Here is a 21,325-nt window from a genome sequence, read left to right as displayed (position 1 = left end):
ACATCTTAAGGCATTGTGCTGGGTGAAAAGGGCAAATCTTAAAATGCCACATATGATAGATTCCTTTTTTTTTTTTTTTTTTTTTTGAGACAGAGTCTCGCTCTGTCACCAGGCTAGAGTGCAGTGGTGCGATCTCGACTCAATGCAACCTCCGCCTCCTAGGTTCAAACGATTCTCCTGCCTCAGCCCCTCAAGTAGCTGGGATTACAAGCACGCGCCACCACACCTAGCTAATTCATGTATTTTTAGTAGAGGCGGGGTTTCACCATGTTGGCCAGAATGGTGTCAATCTTCTGACCTTGTGATCCACCCACCTTGGCCTCCCATGATTCCTTTTTTTGTTTTGTTTTGTTTTTGAGATGGAGTCTCGCTCTGTCACCCAGGCTGGAGTGCAATGGCACAGTCTTAGCTCACTGCAACCTCTGCCTCCCAGATTCAAGCAATTCTCCGGCCTCAGCCTCCTGAGCAGCTAGGATTACAGGCACATGCCACCACGCCCACTGATTTTTGTATTTTTTAGTAGAGACGGAGTTTCACCGTGTTGGCCAGGCTGGTCTTGAACTCCTGACCTCAGGTGATCTGCCCAACTTGGCCTCCCAAAGTGCTGGGATTACAGGCATGAGACACTGTGCCCGGCCATGGTTCCTTTTATATAGCATTCTCACAATGACAGAATCATAGATTGAGCTCAGGAATTGCCAGAGGCGAGGATTGGTGAGGAGGGCGTGATTATTAAGTGGTGGCACAAAGAGGCATGTGTGTTAGTGGAACAGTTCCGTATTTTACTTGCGGTGATGATCGTAGCAACCTACATGTATGATAAAATTTCATAGAAATGATGAAACCCGGCCAGGCGTGGTGGCTCACGCTTGTAATCCCAGCACTTTGGGAGGCCGAGGCGGGTGGATCATATGAGGTCGGGAGTTCAAGACCAGCCTGACCAACATGGCGAAACCCCATCTCTATTAAAAATGCAAAAATTAGGCAGGCCGCAGTGGCTCACACCTGTAATCCCAGCACTTTGGGAGGCCGAGGCGGGGGGATCACAAGGTCAGGAAATCAAGACCATCCTGGCTAACAGTGAAACCCCATCTCTACTAAAAATACAAAAAATTAGCCAGGCGTGGTGGTGGGTGCCTGTAGTCCCAGCTACTCGGGAGGCCGAGGCAGGAGAATGGCGTGAACCCCAGAAGCAGAGCTTGCAGTGAGCCGAGATTGCGCCACTGAACTCCAGCCTGGGCGACAGAGCGAGACTCTGTCTCAAAAAAAAAAAAAAAAAGCCAGGTGTGGTGGTGCGCACCTATAATCCCAGCTACTCAGGAGGCTGAGGCAGGAGAATTGCTTGAACCCGGGAGGCAGAGGTTGCAGTGAGCTGAGATTGTACCACTGCACTCCAACCCGGGCAACAGAGCAACACTCCATCTCAAAAAAAGAAAAAAGAAATGATGAAACCCTCCCCCAAAAATGAGTGATACAAAAAGTGGGAAAATCCAAATAAGGTCTGTAGTTGAGTTAATAGAACTGTAGCAGTGACAGTTTCCTGGGTTTGATAATATACTATGGTTATAGAAGATACCATTGCAGGAAGCATACCTGGGAACTCTGTGTATTATTTTTACAACTCTTATGAGTCTTAAACTATTTCAAAAAAGCCCCAAAACAAAAGAATTGAGAAGAGATGACAGAAATAACAGCTGTGGACAGACCAGCCTGGACAACATAGCAAGACCCTGTCTCTAAAAAAAAAAAAAAAAAAATTTAATTACCTGGGCATGGTGGCACACACCTCCCAGCTACTTGGGCAGCTGAGGCAGGAGGATCACTTGAGCCCAAGGGTTTGAGGCTACAGTGTGTGGTGATCATGTCACTGCATTCCAGCCTGTGCGACAGATCAAAACCCTGTCTCAGAAAGAGAGAAGGAGGAAGAAAGGGAAGAAGGGAGGGAAGGAAGAAAAGAAAGAAAAGGAAGGAAAAGAAAAAGAGCAGCTGTGGCTACGTACTGAGGCTTCACCATCTTGTAGAGAGGATCGTGGGGGAGTTGGCTGGCTCTGGGGCTTCCTGGCCACTGGTTGCGCGTAGGTGCCAAGCACCTGACTGCGTCTAGTGATACCAGGTGAGCGGGCTTCCAGGCAGGCATGGGAGAGGCACCTTGGGTATTTTATTTTCTTCCTTTTGAGAACCCATTAAAATGATGGCAAAGGAATTAAAAACAATACCCAATAAATCCACAGTGCAAAAAGACCTGGAAAACATCCATTGACAAGAGACCTAAAGAAATCTGGGGTGATAGAAAATGGACAGAGAGTGCTCAGTGACCTCAGAGATCCTGAAGAACCTGGGGAAAGGAGTCTGATGGGAACTGAGCCATTCACCCCGGGGGCCCCAGAGGCTGAGGACCGGGCCGCAGAAGGTGGGGGCGGGAATCGGAGTCTGGTGTGCAGGGTGGCAGAGCTCCTGGCTTCCCTTCCCTACCCCAGCCACCACCACTAGCAGCTCCCTCTGGCAGAGCAGAGATTGAACCTCAGGATAATCTGAGGTGCTCTAGACTTGGAAACAGCAGCCAAGGGTGGAGGAGGCAGAACTCTGAGCTGAAAACAGAGGAATTCCCTGAAAATCAGCTCCGAACTGTCCAGTCCCGGCCCCCTTCCTGACTGCGAAAGCTGACCATCCGATGATTGTCCCCTACCCAATGACAGGAAATTAGAAACTTCTCAGCAGAAGCCCAGTGGCCTCTGATGACTGTAGAGTGGCCATTCGCTTGGAATGAAGCCAGCAGGTCAGCCACTACCCTGTGCACACACCCACAGCTTCCAGCCAGCAGTGACAGGCTGCACGCCTAAATACAAACTGACCATCAGGGATCACCACACGTTTGAGGAGAGTCTCTAACATGAAAGACAGGGATATCAAACAGTGAAAGGTAATCAGGAGATGATACGGGAACTGGAATAAAACACACCAAAAAATTCAGACAGGAGAAGATACTGCATCTATAAAACAAGAACAGGAGAGTACTTTTAAAAAGAAGCAATCAAAAGGCTGGGCGCAGTGGCTCACACCTGTAATCTCAGCACTTTGGGAGGCCAGGGCGGGTGGATTGCTTGAGCTCAGAAGTTCTAGACCAGCCTGGGCAACATGGCGAAACCCTGTCTCTACCAAAAATACAAAAAATTAGCCAGGCGTGGTGGCGCATGCCTGTGATCCCAGCTACTTGGGAGGTTGGGGCGGAAGGATCACTTGAGCCTGGGAGGCCGAGGTTGTAGTGAGCCAGGATCACACCACTGCACTCCAGCCTGGGCAATGGAGTGAAACTCCATCTCAAAAACCAAAACAAAAAGAGCAATCAAGAAACATGAACATGCTTTTAGAAATTAAGATATATCAAATTAAAAAAATAGAATTGGAACATAAAGTTGAGGATATCTGTTAGAGTTATAGAGTAAAACTACTGAAAGTGGAAAATCAAAAAAGATTAGAGAATAAATCCAGGATATATAAAATCTTCATCAGAGTTCCAGAAAGAATGAAGAGACAAGAAATAAAACAGGAACGATATTTGGACCTGAAGGACATAATTTTCCACATGGCTAGGGGTCCCACTGAGTGTCCAGTAAAATAAATGAAAAACAAAAAAAAACGTTGGGACAGACCATGGTGCAATTTCAGAACACAGGAATAAAGAGAAGGCTTCCAGAAATAAGCTTTAAAAAAAAGTCACATAGGAAGAAATGGCAGCTGACTGCAGCAGACCCGGCTGCTAAAGACAGTGGAGTAATATCTCTCTGAGACATATCCTCACTCTGTCACCCAAATTGGAGTGAAGTGGTGCAGTCACAACTAACTGCAGCCTCAAACTCCTGGGCTCAAGTGATCCTCCCACCTCAGCCTCCCGAGTAGCTGGGACCACAGGCACAAGCCACCACCCCTGGCTAATTGTTTTTATTTTTTGTAGCGATGGGAGTCTCGATATGTTGTCCCGGTTGGTCTCGAACTCCTGGGCTCAAGCAGTGATCCTCCCACTTCAGCCTCCCAAAGTTCTGGGATTACAAGCATGAGCCATCACACCTGACCAAGTGATGTCTTAAAAATTCTAAGGAAAATAGTTTCAATCTATTCTGCTCTACTCAGCAAAATAGCAAACAAACATCAAGGTAAAGATAATTTTAGACACATGGGGACTCAGATTTACCTCTCATGCATTAGTTCTTAGATCATTTTTGGAGTGTGATCTCCATTTTGGAGAAATAGGAAGACGTGGACCTACCTGGCTGACAAGAGCGCTGCCACAGGCCACCAGGAGAGCCATGCTAGGGCAACCGTGACAGTCAAGCCACACTGAGCAAGATGGTGGAGAGTGCTTAGAGGAAGTCAGGGGAAAAACGGAACGGGAGATTAGCTGAGAGTTTTGTACATTTGAAAAATAACACTGATAGGCCTCAGCCAAGTCTAATACAGCATGGGGACAAGTTTAAGGTAGATAAACAGAAAACTAAGCAAAGGTGGCGGGGCGGAAAGAAACAATTATCCATCCCAGGAAAAACAGCCAGGCTTTACTGAGAAAGGGAACCATCAGCCTTAGTACAAAGTCATAATGAACACTGACTATAGTTTCATCAGGAAAATGCCATCTAATTGCATAGAGAGTCCATTGGAAAGGAAGAGTGAGAGGTATAGAGACCTGAGGCCTCATCTACTGTCCGTAGGAAGCTGCAGTTACTCCCCAAAATCAAGAAATCAAGAATATTAAAATATATATATACTCAAAACTGTAGCAATAAATACAAAAATAGGAGCGCAGTTGAAAGTGCTCTTGGGCGTAAGACCAGGGCTATGGAAAGGTCGAGGCGTGGGTTGTTTTTCATTGTTATCACTGTTTGATTAAAAACAAGAGTCGTCCTATTGTCTCTCTCCTCTTTATTCATTTATTCTGAAGGGTATGTGTGTAAAGCACCTGCCTCTTTGAATGTTGGGTAGTTGTTCATTCTTTTTTGCATCTGGTCGTCTATATAAATGGAGCATGCATTTGGGGAAGGGGTCGATGAGACTTGAATGGTCTCTTTGGGGTGGTTAATATTGTGAAGCTTGTTGTTCCTAGACGGAACAAACACATACAATCACCACGTGTTGTGAGTCGTGAAGTCTGAGTACCGTAGGAATGACTTATTGTCTGTACTTCAAAGTTAGGGTATTTTAAAATTTAGACCCACATCCTAAATAGTTTGTCTTATACTTGTCCTAGCATTTGTCCTTATGACTTTCTACTGATACAGGAATAACACGTGCTAAAATGAAACCTGGACACTGGCTGCACCATGAAATCCATGAGAGGGAAACAGTGCTTCCTCATCCTTAGCTGTGTGCACAGGGTCTGGCCCATGGTAGTTACTCCACACACCTTTAGTGAATAAACCAATCAGTGGGAAAATGCCAGGGAGGCCGGGAGCAGTGGCTCATGCCTGTAATCCCAGCATTTTGGGAGGCCAAGGTACTCGGATAACCTGAGGTCAGGAGTTTGAGACCAGCCTGGCCAACATGGTGAAACCCTGCCTCTACTGAAAATATAAAAATTAGCTGGGTGTGGTGGTGGGCTCCTGTAATCCCAGCTACTCGGGAGGCTGGGGCAGGAGAATTGCTTGAACCCGGGAGGCAGAGATTGCAGTGAGCCGAGATCGCGCCACTGTACTCAGCCTGACAGACTGAGACTCTGTCTCAAAAAAAAAAATGCCAGGGACACCCAAAAAGAAGTTTCCAGGTAGGCCTGTGTCCTGGGGCCATCAGCAACATGCCACCAACGCCCCCTTCCACATCCCTCCCCTATCATTAGGCAGAGTAAAAACAAAATCTCCTGGAAATTTCTATTCAGTGGATAGAAATTCATTGAAATCTATTCAAAACATTGCCTTTGTAATTAAGTACAGGTAGCTGATCCTGCACAGGCATTCCTTAACACTAGAATGAGAACCATTAGCAATCCACTGAAACCCAAGAGGATGCCAGGCACACAGTCCCTGCAGCGTATGGTAGAGACGTGAATGCCTGCTGCCTACTCCGCTTATAGCAGATTCCAGGCAGCCTCTCGGGCAACTGAGAACTGCCAGGGTTACGGGCACCTTGCCACCTGTGAGCCTTGTTCCATCAGGTAAGGGAATAGGTGTGCTTCATTATTTTTACATCAGCATTCATTACTTTGTAGACTGTGCAGTTAGGCATCCATAGCTATCCTGGGCCACACAGTGACAAAATCTGAAGATGACTCGGTTTATTGTTTATTTTATTAATTTGTGTGTTATGTTTGTTTGGCAGAATGTTATGGAACAGTTCAATCCTGGGCTGCGAAATTTAATAAACCTGGGGAAAAATTATGAGAAAGCTGTAAATGGTAAGTCTGTTTTTCTGAATTGATTATATATAAAGCCACTCAGTAAATATTTAATTATTTTTAAATGCTTAGTATTGAATTTTTAAATATCTTAAAGTGGTTAAAATTGTTCACAATGAATTTAATCTACAGAACTTTGCAATGACAGTACACAATGATATTAGCGTATTTGAAACAAGTCAATTGAATGAAAGCAAGGCTACTATAAGTGATGTCTTTTAACTATAAAATGGTGCTTTCTACTTTTAAAACCAAATTCTTGGTAAACAAATATAAAATGTGTACATAAGACATTTGTAAGTTAGGGTCCTACAGCACAGAAATTATTCTCCTTTTATGTATATAAAAGAATTTCTTGTCTTTAGATGTATCATTTTTTTCATCTTTTTTTCCTGATGTGTCACTTTTGAAGTTACATGAGAAACAATATTTTTAGCTTGAATGAAATTAGCTCATCGTGGTGGTGCGCGCCTGTAGTCTCAGCTACTCAGGAGTGTGTGGCGGGATGATCACTTGCGCCTGGGAGGTTGAGGCTGCAGTGAGCTGTGATCGTGCCACTGCACCCCAGCCTGAGCAACAGAGTAAGGGCCTGTCTCAAAAAAGAGAGAAAAAAAGAAATTTTTTTTAGCCTGAATGGAAAAACATCTAAATTAAATGGTTGGACTTAGGTTCTCATTTCAAAATATATGCTTCATTTAAAATGAACTTGAGTATTGGTATTGGCCTGTCTTTGTGATTAAAATGCGTCAGTGATCACCTTAAAAACTTAAAAATGCTAGCAATCACCAAATTCTAACATGGTCAAGACAGTTCTTCCCCAAAAATGTAGCAAGTATCACCCCAAAACACTCAGACCCCAGTTTCACCCTCGCGCATAGTTCTACTTATGTCACCAAGCAACATAAGTAGAAATGTAGTTTCTGACAGTTAGATTTGAAGGCAGCTTCAGATCAAGTTTTACATCTTCTTCTTATCTCTTCTTTCTGTTTTTTTTTTTTTTTTTTCCAGACAGAGTCTTGCTCTGTCGCCCAGGCTGGAGTGCAGTGGAACAATCTCGGCTCACTGCAACCTCTGCCTCCCGGGCTCAAGCGATTCTTCTGCCTCAGCCTCCCAAGTAGCTGGGATTATAGGTGTGTACCACCATGCCCGGCTAATTTTTGTATTTTTAGTAGAGATAGGATTTCACCATGTTGGCCAGGCTGGTCTCGAACTCCTGACCTCAGGTAATCCACCCCCCTCAGCCTCCCAAAGTGCTAGGATTATAAACTTGAGCCACCACACCCAGCCTCTTATCTTTTTTGCCATACCGGTTGCTCCCTGTTGATATTTTGAAAATAAACCTGTGAACCTGCCCCAGGAAAGGGCGTGAGCTGGCTAGACTGTGGACTCTGGGTGAGGAGGAGCACCATTGTGTGTAGTCGCTGGAAAAGTATACTGCTCATTTACTCTCTTCTGCCTCGCTGTGCTTTCGGGGATTTCAGCAGCAGGAAGTGCAGCACGTCTGGGATTTTGCTCCCTTGCCCTCCAGCGGTCCCCATGACTTCTGCAGGTGCCCCCGTCCTCCAGACAGCCAGAGCTGTGCACTGCTGACTCTCCCCCGAAGATTGCTTAGTCACAAGGCCACAAAGTCATTGCTTTAGATGTCCTTGTGAAGGAAATCACTGTGACCTGCAGTGTTTTTTTTTTCTTTCTAGCATGAGCTGCCTCTTTTTTTTTTTTTTCTAGCATGAGCTGCAGAGTTTTACAAGGTGAGCCAGTGAGCTGCCTACAGCTTAGCTTCCTGCTAACAAGGCTTCTCCCCAAAGGGCTCTTGCCACTTTAGCACCTCCTGGGGAGTAAATACTTCAGAAAGTATTTCCAGAATTTCTGCAGGCCATCTGGTTGTGCCTCTGCTGAAGCCATTGAGAAACGTAGGTAAACGTGTAAAGTCCTTGGTGAGAATTTGGAAATAGTTGAGGCTGCCAGGTGTGCAGTTCACAGTTATGTTAGAATACAAGGCAGGCTGGGTGTGGTGGCTCATGCCTGTAATTCCAGCACTTTGGGAGTCTGAGGCAGGAGGATAGCTTTAGCCCAGGAATTCGAGATCCCGTCACTACAAAAAAAAATTTAAAAATTAGCTCAGGCCAGGCGCGGTGGCTCATGCCTGTAATCTCAGCAATTTGGGAGGCCAAGGTGGGCAGATTACCTGAGGTCAGAAGTTCAAAACCAGCCTGGCCAAAATGGTAAATCCCTGTCTCTACTAAAAATACAAAATTTAGCCAGGCGTGGTGGCACGTGCCTGTGATCCCAACTACGTGGGAGGCTGAGGCAGGAGAATCACTTGAACCCGGGAGGCAGAGGTTGCAATGAGCCAAGATCATGCCACTGCACTCCAGCCTGGGCAACAGAGTGAGACTTGGCCTCAAAAAAAAAAAAAAAATTAGCTGGGCATGGTGGCATGCACCTGTGGTCCTACCTATCAGGAGTCTGGGGTGGGAGGATTGCTTGAGTCCAGAAGTTTGAGGCTGCAATGAGCTGTGATTGTACCACTGTACTCCAGCCTAGGAGACAGAGCAAGACCCTGTCTCAAAAAAATAAAAAATAATAATAATAAAAACCCAAGTCTACAGGTGAATGGCTAGGAGCATTGTACAGACCAGTGTCATGAGTGGTGTGGGTTGGTGTGGCCTAGAACAGGGAGGAGGCCCTGCAGGAGCTGAGCCATCTACCAGATGTTAGGTTTCAGCAGGCAGACACTACTGCACGCATAAAAGACAGCAAGTCGGCCGGGCGCGACGGCTTACACCTGTAATCCCAGCACATTGGGAGGCCGAAGCGGGCAGATCACGAGGTCAAGAGATTGAGACCAGCCTGGCCAACATGGTGAAACCCCATCTCTGCTAAAGTTACAAGAATTAGCCAGGTGTGGTGGCGGGCGCCTGTAATCCCACCTACTCAGGAGGCTGAGGCAGGAGAATCGTTTGAACCTGGGAGGTGGAGGTTGCAGTGAGCGGAGATCGTGCCATTGCACTCCAGCCTGGTGACAGAGCAAGACTCTGTCTCAAAAAAAAAAAAAAAGACAGCAAGTAAGCCAGGACCTGGGGTCCACACTGGCATGGGTGGCACACTGTTGGGGTGTGGGCGGGATAGGGTCAGATCACTGTACACTTGAATGCACACGGCAGAGCTCGTTATGCTGTGTCACGCTGCATACCTCACTGCCCTCAAACTTGGTGGCTTCAGACAGCAACACTTTCTTATTTCTCCTATAAAGGCAGGGCAGTTCTCCAGACCCTCCAGGCTCACTCTTGCACCTACAGTCTTCTGTGGCCCGTGTGGGGCTGTGGGCTGGATGCAGCCCTGCAATGGGGTCTTTCCCCTTCAAGGAGGCCAGACTCTGTCCTCACTCAGTAGCAGTGGTGTCCTAAGAGTATAAGCCCCAGTGCCCAGCAGCTCTCAAGCCCCTGCAGGAGTCATGCTTGCTGATAACCCGTGGGTCAAAGCAGGTCCCACGGCCACGCCACCTGATAGGGGACCACATACCGGTGGAGTTCCGGGAGATGTGATTCCTGGAAGGCCATTACTGTAAAAATCTACCATGGGCTCTGGGGTGTGTGACCTTACCTCATAGGCAGTGGGAGGACACTAAAGGCTTTGAGCAGAATGTTCACCCAATGAAACCATATTTTAAGGAAAAATTATCAGGTAGAAGTACATAGATTGGTCTAGACTGATGAAGTATTTGGCCAATCACTAAAATAGAACTACGCTAGGTATGGTGGCTCATGCCTGTAATGCCAGCACTTTGGGAGGCTGAGGTGGGAGGATCGCTTGAGCCCAGGAGTTCAAGACCAGTCTGGGCAACATAGTGAGACCCTATTTCTAGAAAAAATAAAAAATTAGGTAGGTGTGGTAGTGTGTTCCTGTAGTCCCAGTTGCTCAGGAGGCTGAGGTGGGAGGATGGCTTGAGTCCAGGAGGTGGAGGCTGCAGTGAGTTATGATCACACCACTGCACTCCAGTGTGGGCAACAGAGTGAGACCCTGACTCTTAACAACAACAACAACAACAAAAAAAAAACTAATATGCTTCTTTCCTTAAAACAATAAGTAGTAGAAAATATCTTAATGTGCTCACAAAAGGGAAGCAAAATTATGAAAGTATTATTTATCTCTTCTGGCTAAATTTCATAATTTTCAAGTTAATTTAACTTTATCATCATAGCAAAGATATTTTACAAGACTGAGAAGGTTACATGGTTTTCAATGTAAGTCAACAATTAATGAAAAATTGTGATTTCATGTGTGGATGCAAACCAAACATTTTGCTTAAATATTGTGTAATCCTGCATGCCATTCCCGCACTAATTTGCTTTTCAGATGATCAGTACTTTACAACTTAAAATCTTCATACTAAGATGTTCCATCTTACAACTTGACAGTTTCCTGGCTACACACCTTGTTTTTAGGTGGAGTCACTTCTTTCTTAGTTCTAGCCGAGACCAAAGAATCAGAAAGCACCATAATTTAGAGCTGAGGAAGTGAAGTGCCCAGCCAGAGCTGTGTGCCTTCCCGCTGACTCAACATTGACCTTGGGTATGTCCAGAATATCTCCACTCCGCTGCCCTTAGCGCAACGGGCTATGACATTGTGGACCATGTCTCAACATCATTGGATAGATGAACTAAGTATATATATAAATGCTAATTGCTATTGTTCTTTTTACATTTACACTTTAAGGTTATTCTGAGTGTTATAATAGTACGGTAGATAGAGTATTGTGTTTCCTAAAGTTGGATACGTATATAGTAAAAACCATAACTTTTATATATATATAAATATATATATATATATATTTTTTTTGAGACTGAGTCTCACTCTGTCGCCAGGCTGGAGTGCAGTGGCGCGATCTCAGCTCACTGTAACCTCTGCCTCCCGAGTTCAAGCGATTCTCCTGCCTCAGCCTCCCGAGTAGCTGGGATTACAGGCATGCACCACCACACTCGGCTAATTTTTGTATTTTTAGTGGAGATAGGGTTTCACCATGTTGGCCAGGATGGTCTCAATCTCTTGACCTCGTGATCCTCCCGCCTCAGCCTCCCAAAGTACTGGGATCACAGGTGTGAGCCACAGCACCTGGCCATAAATTTTTAACTCTACAATAAATCCTAAAGTAGATTAATTTGCCAGAAAAAAAAATACTACTGTTTTGGCTTTTCATACCTTCAGCTGGACCTGCACATGAATTAATTCTGCGGCTCACAACTATAATCCAAACACTTTGGGAAGCTCAGGCAGGAGGATCGCTTGAGCCCAGGAGTTCAAGACTAGCCTGGGCAACAGAGTGAGATCCCTACTCTTAAAAAAAAAAAAAAAAAAAAAATATATTTTTTGTTTTGTTTTAGAGACAGAGGCCTCACTCCGTTGCCCAGGCTGGAGTACAGTGGTACAGTTGGGGTTCACTGCAGTCTTGACCTTCTGGGCTCCAGCGATTCTCCCACCTCAGTTTCCTGAGTAGCTGGGACTACTATAGGCGTGTGCCCCCACCACCATGCCTGGCTAGTTTTTTTTGTTTCTTTTCAATAGAGATATGGGGTCTCCTTATGTTGCCAAGGGTGGTCTCGAACTCTTGGGCTCAAGTGATCCTCCTACCTCAGCCTCACAAAATGCTAGGAGTACAGGTGTAAGCCACTGCACCCAGCCCCTTTCATTTTTTTTTTTTTTTTTTTTTTTTAAATTAGCCAGGAATGGCGGCACGTGCCTATGGTAGCTACTCGGGAGGCTGAGGCAGAAGGATCCTTTGAGCCCAGGAGGTCAAGGCTGCAGTGAGCTGTGATCATGCCACTGCACTCCAGCCTGGGTGAAAGAACAAGACTCTGCTCCTAAAAAAATAAAATAAAATCCACCTTGTTAAAACAATTGCCCATTATACATTGGGGCATTGCAGCTGGTATAGCCTCTGGGATTCCCGAGGGCTCTTTTAGCTTCAAAGCTGTGTGGTCTCCAAAGCTCCAGGAGAAACTGATTTCTATGTCTGAAACCAATCTTAGAGTAAAATTCCAAATAAATGCTTTTCTCCAAAATTACACTAACCAGGCTGGGTCTCTATCATACACCTTCAATACCCTCAAACCTAGATTGTAAAGTGAAAAAAGTATATTAGCACCTTCCATTTGTTCATCTGTCGCTCACATTCTTAGGGCATTTTAAGGATGAGCAACCTTTGTTTCAGAAAGGGTAAGTAATTTGCCCCAGGAGGTCATGTAGTTATAATTTAGTCTTCAGAATCAGTTTGAAGGGGGCAGTATTATTTTTAAGATAATTAGAACCCACCTTGTAGCAATAAAAGTTTTCCTGTCTTTGCCAAAAAAGAAAAAAAAGTAGAGCATTCAGTTATTTTTTCAGACAATTGTGTTGCTTTTTGGAATGATAATATATTTCAAATTTCATATATTCTCTCCTGGCAATAAATAGGTTGGTTGGTTGTGGCTCAAAATGTCTTTTTCAATAGAAAAATTAAGCACTGCCATCAAAGGACCAGGCTCCTAGGCCACCTCACACAACTCCTCCTAACTAAGAATGTTGCAGACCTGGAGTGCTAGAGAAGAACTAGCTCAGAAAAGATTTCTGGCTGGAGAGGATGTGTTTCTTTTTTTATTTTTATTTTTGAGACAATATCTGGCTCTGTCACCCAGACTAGAATGCAGTGTCACGATCTCGGCTCACTTGCAACCTCCACCTCCTGGGTTCAAGCGATCCTCTCACCTTAGCCTCCCAAGTAGCTGAGACTGCAGGCACACTCCACCATGCCTGGCTAATTTATGTATTTTTTTTTTTTGTAGAGGCGGGGTTTTACCATGTTGCCCAGGCTGGTCTCAAACTCCTCCCACCTCAGCCTCCCAAAGTGCTGGGATTACAGGTGTGAGCCACCGTGCCCAGGCAAAGCCTTAGTTCAACGTTAGGAACACATCCACTCTGAAACTGGCATCAGGAGCAAGCTGAGCCTTCTCTGGACTTTCAGCACCTGCTGCTGAAGGTTCCCCGGGGCTGGTCAGAGATGAGGATCTCATGGGGCTGTCCCGTGGCTGGGGGGCCTCCACCCCGGCACCGCTCTCAACACAGGTCTTACCTCCTGAGAGCCACACCTGCCACAGCCCAAACCTTCCTGCAGCCAGAAGGGACCGAGGGGTGTTTGGAAGAAAACTTGTGTCGCTTCCTCCTTTCCTTGTCTAAGTGACGATTTTGTGTGTCACCTTTCGTGTCTAGCTATGATCCTGGCAGGAAAAGCCTACTACGATGGAGTGGCCAAGATCGGTGAGATTGCCACCGGGTCCCCCGTGTCGACCGAACTGGGTGAGCGATCTGTCCCTTTATACATAAACCCCACTTGTCATCCTGTGAACCCCGAGAGAAACGCGTGGGATGGCTCAGTCCAGAACAGAGGAGAGATCTGGGCCAGCATGCTGCGGTTCTACTTCATCTCGGTCTGTGGAAATTGATGCTTAGTCGGAGGGTGGGCTGGGGCTGGGGCTGGTGCCGGAGGGCGAGTGTGGAGGCCTTGTTTTCTGGCCAGCCTCCCTCCTCTCCTGGGAACTTGAGCTTTTGCCCTGGGTGCCTGGGCTCTCACCCTTCCCCCTGGGAGTTTGACCTACATTCCTGATGGGCGAGCCGGGCCTCCTGGGGCCTCGGACTGCGGCCAGAGTGTTTCCTGTGACTCACCTAGTAGAAAATCCAACTCCTTTACATTGCTCTCTTGGCCCTTGCCTCTTCCCTGGTTGCTTTCAGCTGTGATTTTTCCGGTTCTGCTGGTATGAATCGCTCTCCTGTGCAGGCAGAGAGGGCGGTTACACCCTGGGCAGTGCCCGCTGCCGAGGGGATCTGAGCTTCTGTTTACAGAACACTTCATTGTCGGGAGGTAGGGAAGGGTGGGCTTTTAAAACAGCCCCACACAGCACTCTCATTTTAAAAACTTGTTGAATATGTTTTATTGCACAAAGGGTAAAATTTCCGGCTTACCCGGAGGAAAATCATGGTAAAGTGTGTGTGTTTGAAGAAAAGCGCATCCATGTCCAGTTAAGAAGTGAAGGGGAAGCAGAGGAGTGGGGGCATCACCAAGGGAAGGTGCGGGCAAGTCACATGGTTTCTCGATGGGGTTGGCCTGAGGGTTTTTAGGATTGTTTGGGAAGCTCTTAACTGACCCATAAAAGACAGGGACAAATGAGAGGCCTGACAGTGGAGTTGGGGAGCTGGGCTGTTGGGTGCAGAGGCGATCTGGGTCCTCATGGTTTCTGTATAAAGCCATAGGCACACGGGAGACCATATGCTGGAAGTGATGCCCTGTTAGTGAATAAGTCAGTACTGCGAGAAAGAGATCTATATATTTTTTAATTTTTTTTTTTTTTTTTTAATTGAGATAGAGTCTCGCTCTGTCACCCAGGCTAGAGTGCAGCGGCACGATCTCGGCTCACTGTAACCTCTGCTGCCCAGGTTCAAGCGATTCTCCTGCCTCAGCCTCTTAAGTAGCTGAGACTACAGATGCCCGCCACCACGCCTGGCTAATTTTTTTGTATTTTTAGTAGAGACGGGGTTTCGCCATGTTGGTCAGGCTGGTCTCGAACTCCTGATTTCAGGTGATCCTCCTGCCTCAGTCTACCAAAGTACTGAGATTACAGGTGTGAGCCACCACGTCCAGCCTATATATATATATATAAATAGGCTATAATATTATATATATATAAATACATTTATATAAATATATATAAATATAAATAAAAAATTATATATATATTTATATATATTTTAGGGGTCTCTCTGTGTTGGCCAGGTTGGTCTTGAACTCTTGGCTTCTAGGATTCCCCCTGCCTTGGCCTCTCAAAGTGCTAGGATGACCGGCCTCACCCAGCCCAGTACTGCTATATTTAATAGACTCAGTTACATGCAGAAATTTTCCAAAATCCTGCTTGTGCCCTGGTTGGTGCCATAATCCTGCATGTGCCAGCGAGGACTGAACTGTAGTAACTCTGTTCTAAGCACGATGAATTTAATAAAATACGGAGGCTGCCGGATGTAGACAGAAGCAGACAGCAAAACCTAGGATATTTAGGGGAGTCGTTGAGATGATTATAGGGTTCCAAAAATAGCATGAATAAAAAGAAACATCCTTACATTAAAACATATGGTGCTCTGACTCACCACACCCAGTTTGCCTTTTTAATGTTTTATGGGTCCTGCCACTGTTTAAATAAGACTTCTGCTCCACACCTTACTTGAGTCAGCCGTGAGTTCCTAATGTTGAAACAGCTATTTCCACAGCAACGATGTTGGTATAAACAACACAGGCTTAGAACTTTCATTTCAGTGAGGAAAATATTTTGTGATGGTGAAATTTCTTTCATGTGCATGCATATATATATATATATATATATATATATATGGGGTTTTTTTTGTTTGTTTTTGTTTGATTTTTTGAGACGGAGCCTCACTCCATCACCCAGGCTGGAGTGCAGTGGCATGATCTTGGCTCCCTGCAGCCTCTGCCTCCAGGGTTCAAGCAATTCTCGTGCCTCAGCCTTCCGAGCAACTGGGATTACAGGTGTCCACCACCATACTCGGCTAATTTTCATATTTTTAGTAGACACATGGTTTCACCATCTTGGCCAGGCTGGTCTCAAACTCCTGACCTCAGGTGACCCACCCGCCTCCGCCTCTCAAAATGCTAGGATTACAGGTGTGTGCCACTGTGCCCGGCCACTTGTGCGTATGTATTTTATTCAGAGGGAACAGAAATAACTTTCTGTTTTATTTAGTTTCAAGCTGTCCTTTTGCTTAATACTTGCTATCTCATGGGGTTACTGGTTTTTCTTCTCGTTTCTAACAATTCCATGGTACAATGCTATCTCAGGAGGAGTTACTTTCTTGACTGGCTCCATTTTTCTTTTATTGATACAGTTCAGACTAAAAAGGCACCCCGTATCTGTTTAAATTCCCTGTATGGAAGAGTCATGGACAATTCATAGAAAAAAAAAAAAAAAGACCAAAGATAGATTGTATTTTTCTCATCTTCCAAGAAGATTTTATTGTCTAGTTACTCCGTTTTGGTATTTGGTATTCACAACTTCATCATGGAACTTTATAACTCTCATATGAGAAAACTCGAAGGGGTGTTATCACATACATGAAAATCATGAATCATTTCAAAACATTCATTCTGTGCGCCTCGAGGGTCGGCCTCTGTGACAGCGGTGCCATTTCTGATGTCTAGCAGTGGACACTTAAACTTAGCTCCCTCCTGGCATCGGCTCACTCACTGCTGTGTGAAAAATGTAGGATGCTTTTGCCCAGAAGTAAAAAATAAAATACCCAATGAACAGTGAGTTAAGCAATCCGCATCTCTATTATTCCACATGAGGAGCGGCAGGTTGTCAGTTAATCATCACTAGGGACCCAGGTTCCTTCTCTCTGTCTTCTCATCCTATACTCATTTCCTCATGGTGCCAGGATGGCTGCCACTACCTCTCCAAGCATCACATCCTCTCTCTCCCCATTGTCTCCAAAGGCAGGAAGGGGAATTTCTTCTCAGGTGTGCTGACAACCTTTGCCCCAAAGCTCCAGCACACAGCGCCTTATACCCCATGGCCTAATTTAGATCACACTCCCAGGACCCAGCTGCTAGCAAAGCTCCCCAGGCATGAGCCAAGGAACACCAGGGCAGAGAGGGTGTGGCTGTTAGGAGATGGCCTGGTGACAGCCCCCACGTCGGCATCTCTGGTATTAAAGGTCTGTTTTCAACAACTTTCAGTGAAAGGGCAGGACTGATAGAAATGTTAGCGGTGCTCTGGGTGTACATGGTGCTTCTGCGTTTTGTGTGTGTGTAAGTGGAGTGATGTTTTTCTCTCTCGTGGGCTGGTGTGTGGTTTTACCAGCATGCGTATACTTCAGACTTCGTAATTGTGGCCGGGTACAGTGGCTCAGGCCTGTAATCCCAGAACTTTGGAAGGCCAAGGCGGGCGGATCTCCTGAGGTCAGGAGTTCGAGCCTAGCCTGGCCAACATGGTGAAACCTGTCTGTACTAAAAAAATACCAAAAAATTAGCCAGGCATGGTGGCGCATGCCTGTAATTCCAGCTACTCGAGAGGCTGATACAGGAGAATCACTTGAACCCAGGAGGCAGAGTTTGCAGTGAGCCAAGATCGCGCCACTACAGTCCAGCCTGGGCAACAGAGTGAGACTCCATCTCAAAAAACAAACAAAAACTTCATAATTGCTGTTTTTTCAGGGCCCTCCCACTTTTTTCCCCAGAAGACCACAGCCATCCTTTCCAGTCTGTTTCTATTTGGGAAGGGGGGATCTAAGCACAGAGGAAGAAATAGGGACCGTGGGGTAGGGGGCCTTAGGGTAGCTGTAGGTTTTTTCTGCTGATTTTGTTTTTTTATTTTTGTTTTTGTTCTTGAGACGAAGTCTCTCTGTGTCGCCCAGGCTGGAGTGCAGTGGCGCGATCTCGACTCACTCACTGCAACCTCTGTGTCCCAGGTTTAAGCAATTCTCCTGCCTCAGCCTCCTGAGTAGCTGGGACTACAGGTACGCACCACCACGCCCAGCTAATTTTTGTATTTTTAGTAGAGGCGGCGTTGTTTCACCATGTTTGCCAGGCTGGTCTCAATCTCTTGACCTCGTGATCTACCCGCCTCAGCCTCCCAAAGTGCTGGGATTACAGGCGCGAGCCACCGCGCCCAGCCTTCTGCTGTATTTTTTTTTTTTTTTTTTTTTAAGCCTTTGGGTATCTTGTAACCATGGACTCTGGTGCATTTCCCCTGCCTCTGCCTCTCTCCTTTCTTTTTCCTCTTCTCATCTTTCTCGCTGCCAAGGTACCTGAATGGTCTGGTCAGCAGCCACTGACTCATGGTTGAAAACAGGGGGAATAGAGAAAATTAAAAACCATCACCCGTGATGTGAACACTCTAAGGCAAACACTTTATCATCCTTGTCTTTCTTTCTAGCCTTTTTTTCCAGTGAGTATGTTCTTTTTTTTTCCCCCTCTTTTTGAGGCAGGGTCTTACTTTGAAACCCGGGCTGTACCATCACGGCTCATTGCAGCCTCGATCTTCTGGGCTCAAGTCATCCTCCTGCCTCAGCCTCCCTCGTAGATGGGACATATGCATACACCACCATGCCTGGTGATTCTTCTGCCTTAGTCTCCCAAGTAGCTGGGATTACAGGCATGAGCCACCATGCCTGGCTAATTTTTGTACTTTTAGTAGAGATGGGGTTTCTCCATGTTGGTCAGGCTGGTCTCAAACTCCCGACTTCAGGTGATCTGCCCCTATCGGCCTCCCAAAGTGCTGGGATTACAGGCATGAGCCACCGCCCCTGGCCGTATTTTTTTTTTTTTTTTTTTTTTTTTTTTGTAGTACAGATGGGGTTTTACCATGCTGGCCAGGCTAGTCTTGAACTCCTGACTTAAGGTAATCCACCTGCCTCGGCCTCCCGAAGAGCTGGGATTACAGGTGTGAACCACTGCACCCAGGCTGACAGGGGACTTTTCAAGAAGGGGATGAGAGGTTGTCGTTAGTGTCTGAACGGCTGGCAGGTGTCATGATTAGCGGTCACAGTCCCCTTGGAAGTGGTGGTTTCACTGGGGTTCCGACCATAAACGCCAGGAGTTAAGGGGTAAGGATGGTGGAAATCACAGAGGCGTAGCGTGGGTGTGGCTCTTCTTAGAAGTATTGCTCCGCTCTTGTGCCGTCTTAGAAGTATTTCCCTGCTCTTGCGCCACGTGTTTCCATACAGAAACACGGGTCTCCAGACGTGTCCACTGCGTGCCGGGCACTTCTGTTGTATCATTTCATCCTCAGTAGCCTCCTGCGTGACTTCTTCCTCAGGGGTTGCAGAGTGCAGTGTTTCTTCAGGGTGGCTGATAGGCCCTAAGGGTAAACGTAGCCGTCACCTTTTTCTGCATGGGCCTAAGAGATAACAAGAGATAACCTCCATGGGCAACCACATTGGGTCACATGTCCCCCCAAGGGGTTTTGCAGCCAAGCTAGGCAGAGCATGGACTGTGGGGCTGGTTACCCCTCCAGGGATGGTAGGGACGTGGGTGCTGCCTGGGTTGCAGAGCTCACCCCGCCCAGGCAAGTCCGGGAAAGATCCTGTGACCCAGGACAATCAGGCCGGGCCACATCTCACTTTCCCCTGAGACTGCCGGATAGCATGCCGCCTGGCACCTAAGAGATGCTCGGGAGTGGTGACGTTGCCACATTCCTGCTGTTAACTTGTGTGACCCCGGGCAACCCTTCACCTTTGGCAGTGGGTTATTTACTCACCATGGAGGTGACAGCCACGCCTTCCAGGTCATTAGATGAAATGAGATGATGTGCTTTGTGGCTTCTGTATCAAAGACTAGAAGGATGCCTCTCTGTTTCTACTTCACACATTCGCAAATATTTCAGAATTTAAAAACAGTGGCAATTTTTTTCATTGACATTCTTCTCCTCATAAAGTAGGTAATAAAAGTTTGTAAGAATATATAACATTTTTCTTTTCTTTTCTTTTCTTTTCTTTTTTTTTTTTTTTGGAGGCAGAGTCTCACTCTGTCACCCAGGCTGAAGTGCAGTGGTATGATCTTGGCTCACTGCAACCTCTGCCTCCCGGGTTCAAGCGATTCTCGTGACGCATCCTCCTGAGTAGCTGGGATTATAGGTGCCCGCCACCATGCCCAGCTAATTTTTGTATTTTCAGTAGAGATGGGGTTTTGTCATGTTGCCCAGGCTGATCTTGAACTCCTGACCTCAAGTGATCTGGCCTCGGCCTCTCAAAGTGCTGGGATTACAGACGTGAGCCACTGTGCCTGGCCAGAATATATTTTTCTTGATTATTCATGAACCAGTTGTTCAAGTCTCTCCATTGTATCTTTGTTTTCTGTTTCATTGGTGTCTTCTTTACTGTCTTCCATGTATCTTTGAGATGACTCTGTTATTCTTTTTCTCATTTCTTTTTTTATTATACTTTAAGTTCTGGGATACATGTGAAGAACGTGCAGGTTTGTTACATAGATATACACGTGCCATGGTGGTTTGCTGCATCCATTAACCCGTCATCTACATTAGGTATTTCTCCTAATGCTATCCCTCCCCTAGCCCCCCACCCAACAACAGGCCCCGGTGTGTGATGTTCCCCTCCCTGTGTCCATGTTCTCATTGTTCAACTCCTACTTAGGAGTGAGAACATGCGGTGTTTGGTTTTCTGTTCCTGTGTTAGTTTCCTGAGAATGATGGTTTCCAGCTTCATTCATGTCCCTGCAAAGGGCATGAACTCATCCTTTTTTATGGCAGCTCTTTTTCTAATTTCTTTTCTCTTTTTTTTTTTTTTTGAGACAGAGTTTCGCTCTGTCGCCCAGGCAGACAGAGTGCAGTGGTGCGATCTCGGCTCACTGCAAGCTCCGCTTCCTGGGTTCACGCCATTCTCCTGCCTCAGCCTCCCGAGTAGCTGGGACTACAGGCGCCTGCCACGGCACCCGGCTAATTTTTTGTATTCTTTAGTAGAGGCGGGGTTTCACCGTGTTAGCCAGGATGGTCTCGATCTCCTGACTTCTTGATCCACCCGCCTCGGCCTCCCAAAGTGCTGGGATTACAGGCATGAGCCACCGCGCCCAGCCTTTCTAATTTCTTAAGTGGTACATTTAACTCATTAATTTTAAAAACAGGCAGCCGGTTTTGCATGGTAATGGCATCATAAAAATGTGCAAGCTGAAACCACACGAAGTCATCTTGATACTGCAAAATTATGTTGTTCTATGACCTTTAAAAATGTTTGTTAAAAACCCTCTCATTGTCACTTATAAATGTATAGGGCAATTAAAAAATAGGAAAACTAATATTAGTACACTTTAAAGCATTAGAAACATTGGGAATTAGAGTTTTTCTTTGTAAAAATCCTATCAGGAGTGGTGTAAATAGTGCTTGCCACCTTCTTCTC

The 21,325-nt window shown here is 46.1% G+C and overlaps 1 protein-coding gene across 1 annotated transcript in view; it reads left to right on the top strand.

The window, feature by feature from the left end:
• The window catches only part of BAIAP2L1 (BAR/IMD domain containing adaptor protein 2 like 1), a 109,323-nt gene that overhangs the window by 31,767 nt on the left and 56,231 nt on the right, over positions 1-21,325 (top strand). The window contains exons 2-3 of the mRNA XM_054494920.2: positions 6,304-6,379; positions 13,622-13,708. Of these exons, the coding sequence (XP_054350895.1) occupies positions 6,304-6,379; positions 13,622-13,708 (163 nt within the window). The remainder of the gene's footprint in view (positions 1-6,303; positions 6,380-13,621; positions 13,709-21,325) is intronic.

This window comes from Pongo pygmaeus, chromosome 6 (assembly GCF_028885625.2).
Source record: "Pongo pygmaeus isolate AG05252 chromosome 6, NHGRI_mPonPyg2-v2.0_pri, whole genome shotgun sequence".
Classification (NCBI taxonomy): Eukaryota; Metazoa; Chordata; class Mammalia; order Primates; family Hominidae; genus Pongo; species Pongo pygmaeus.
The sequence above is the reverse complement of the archived record's forward strand: the minus strand, read 5'-3'. Positions and strand labels throughout refer to the sequence as shown.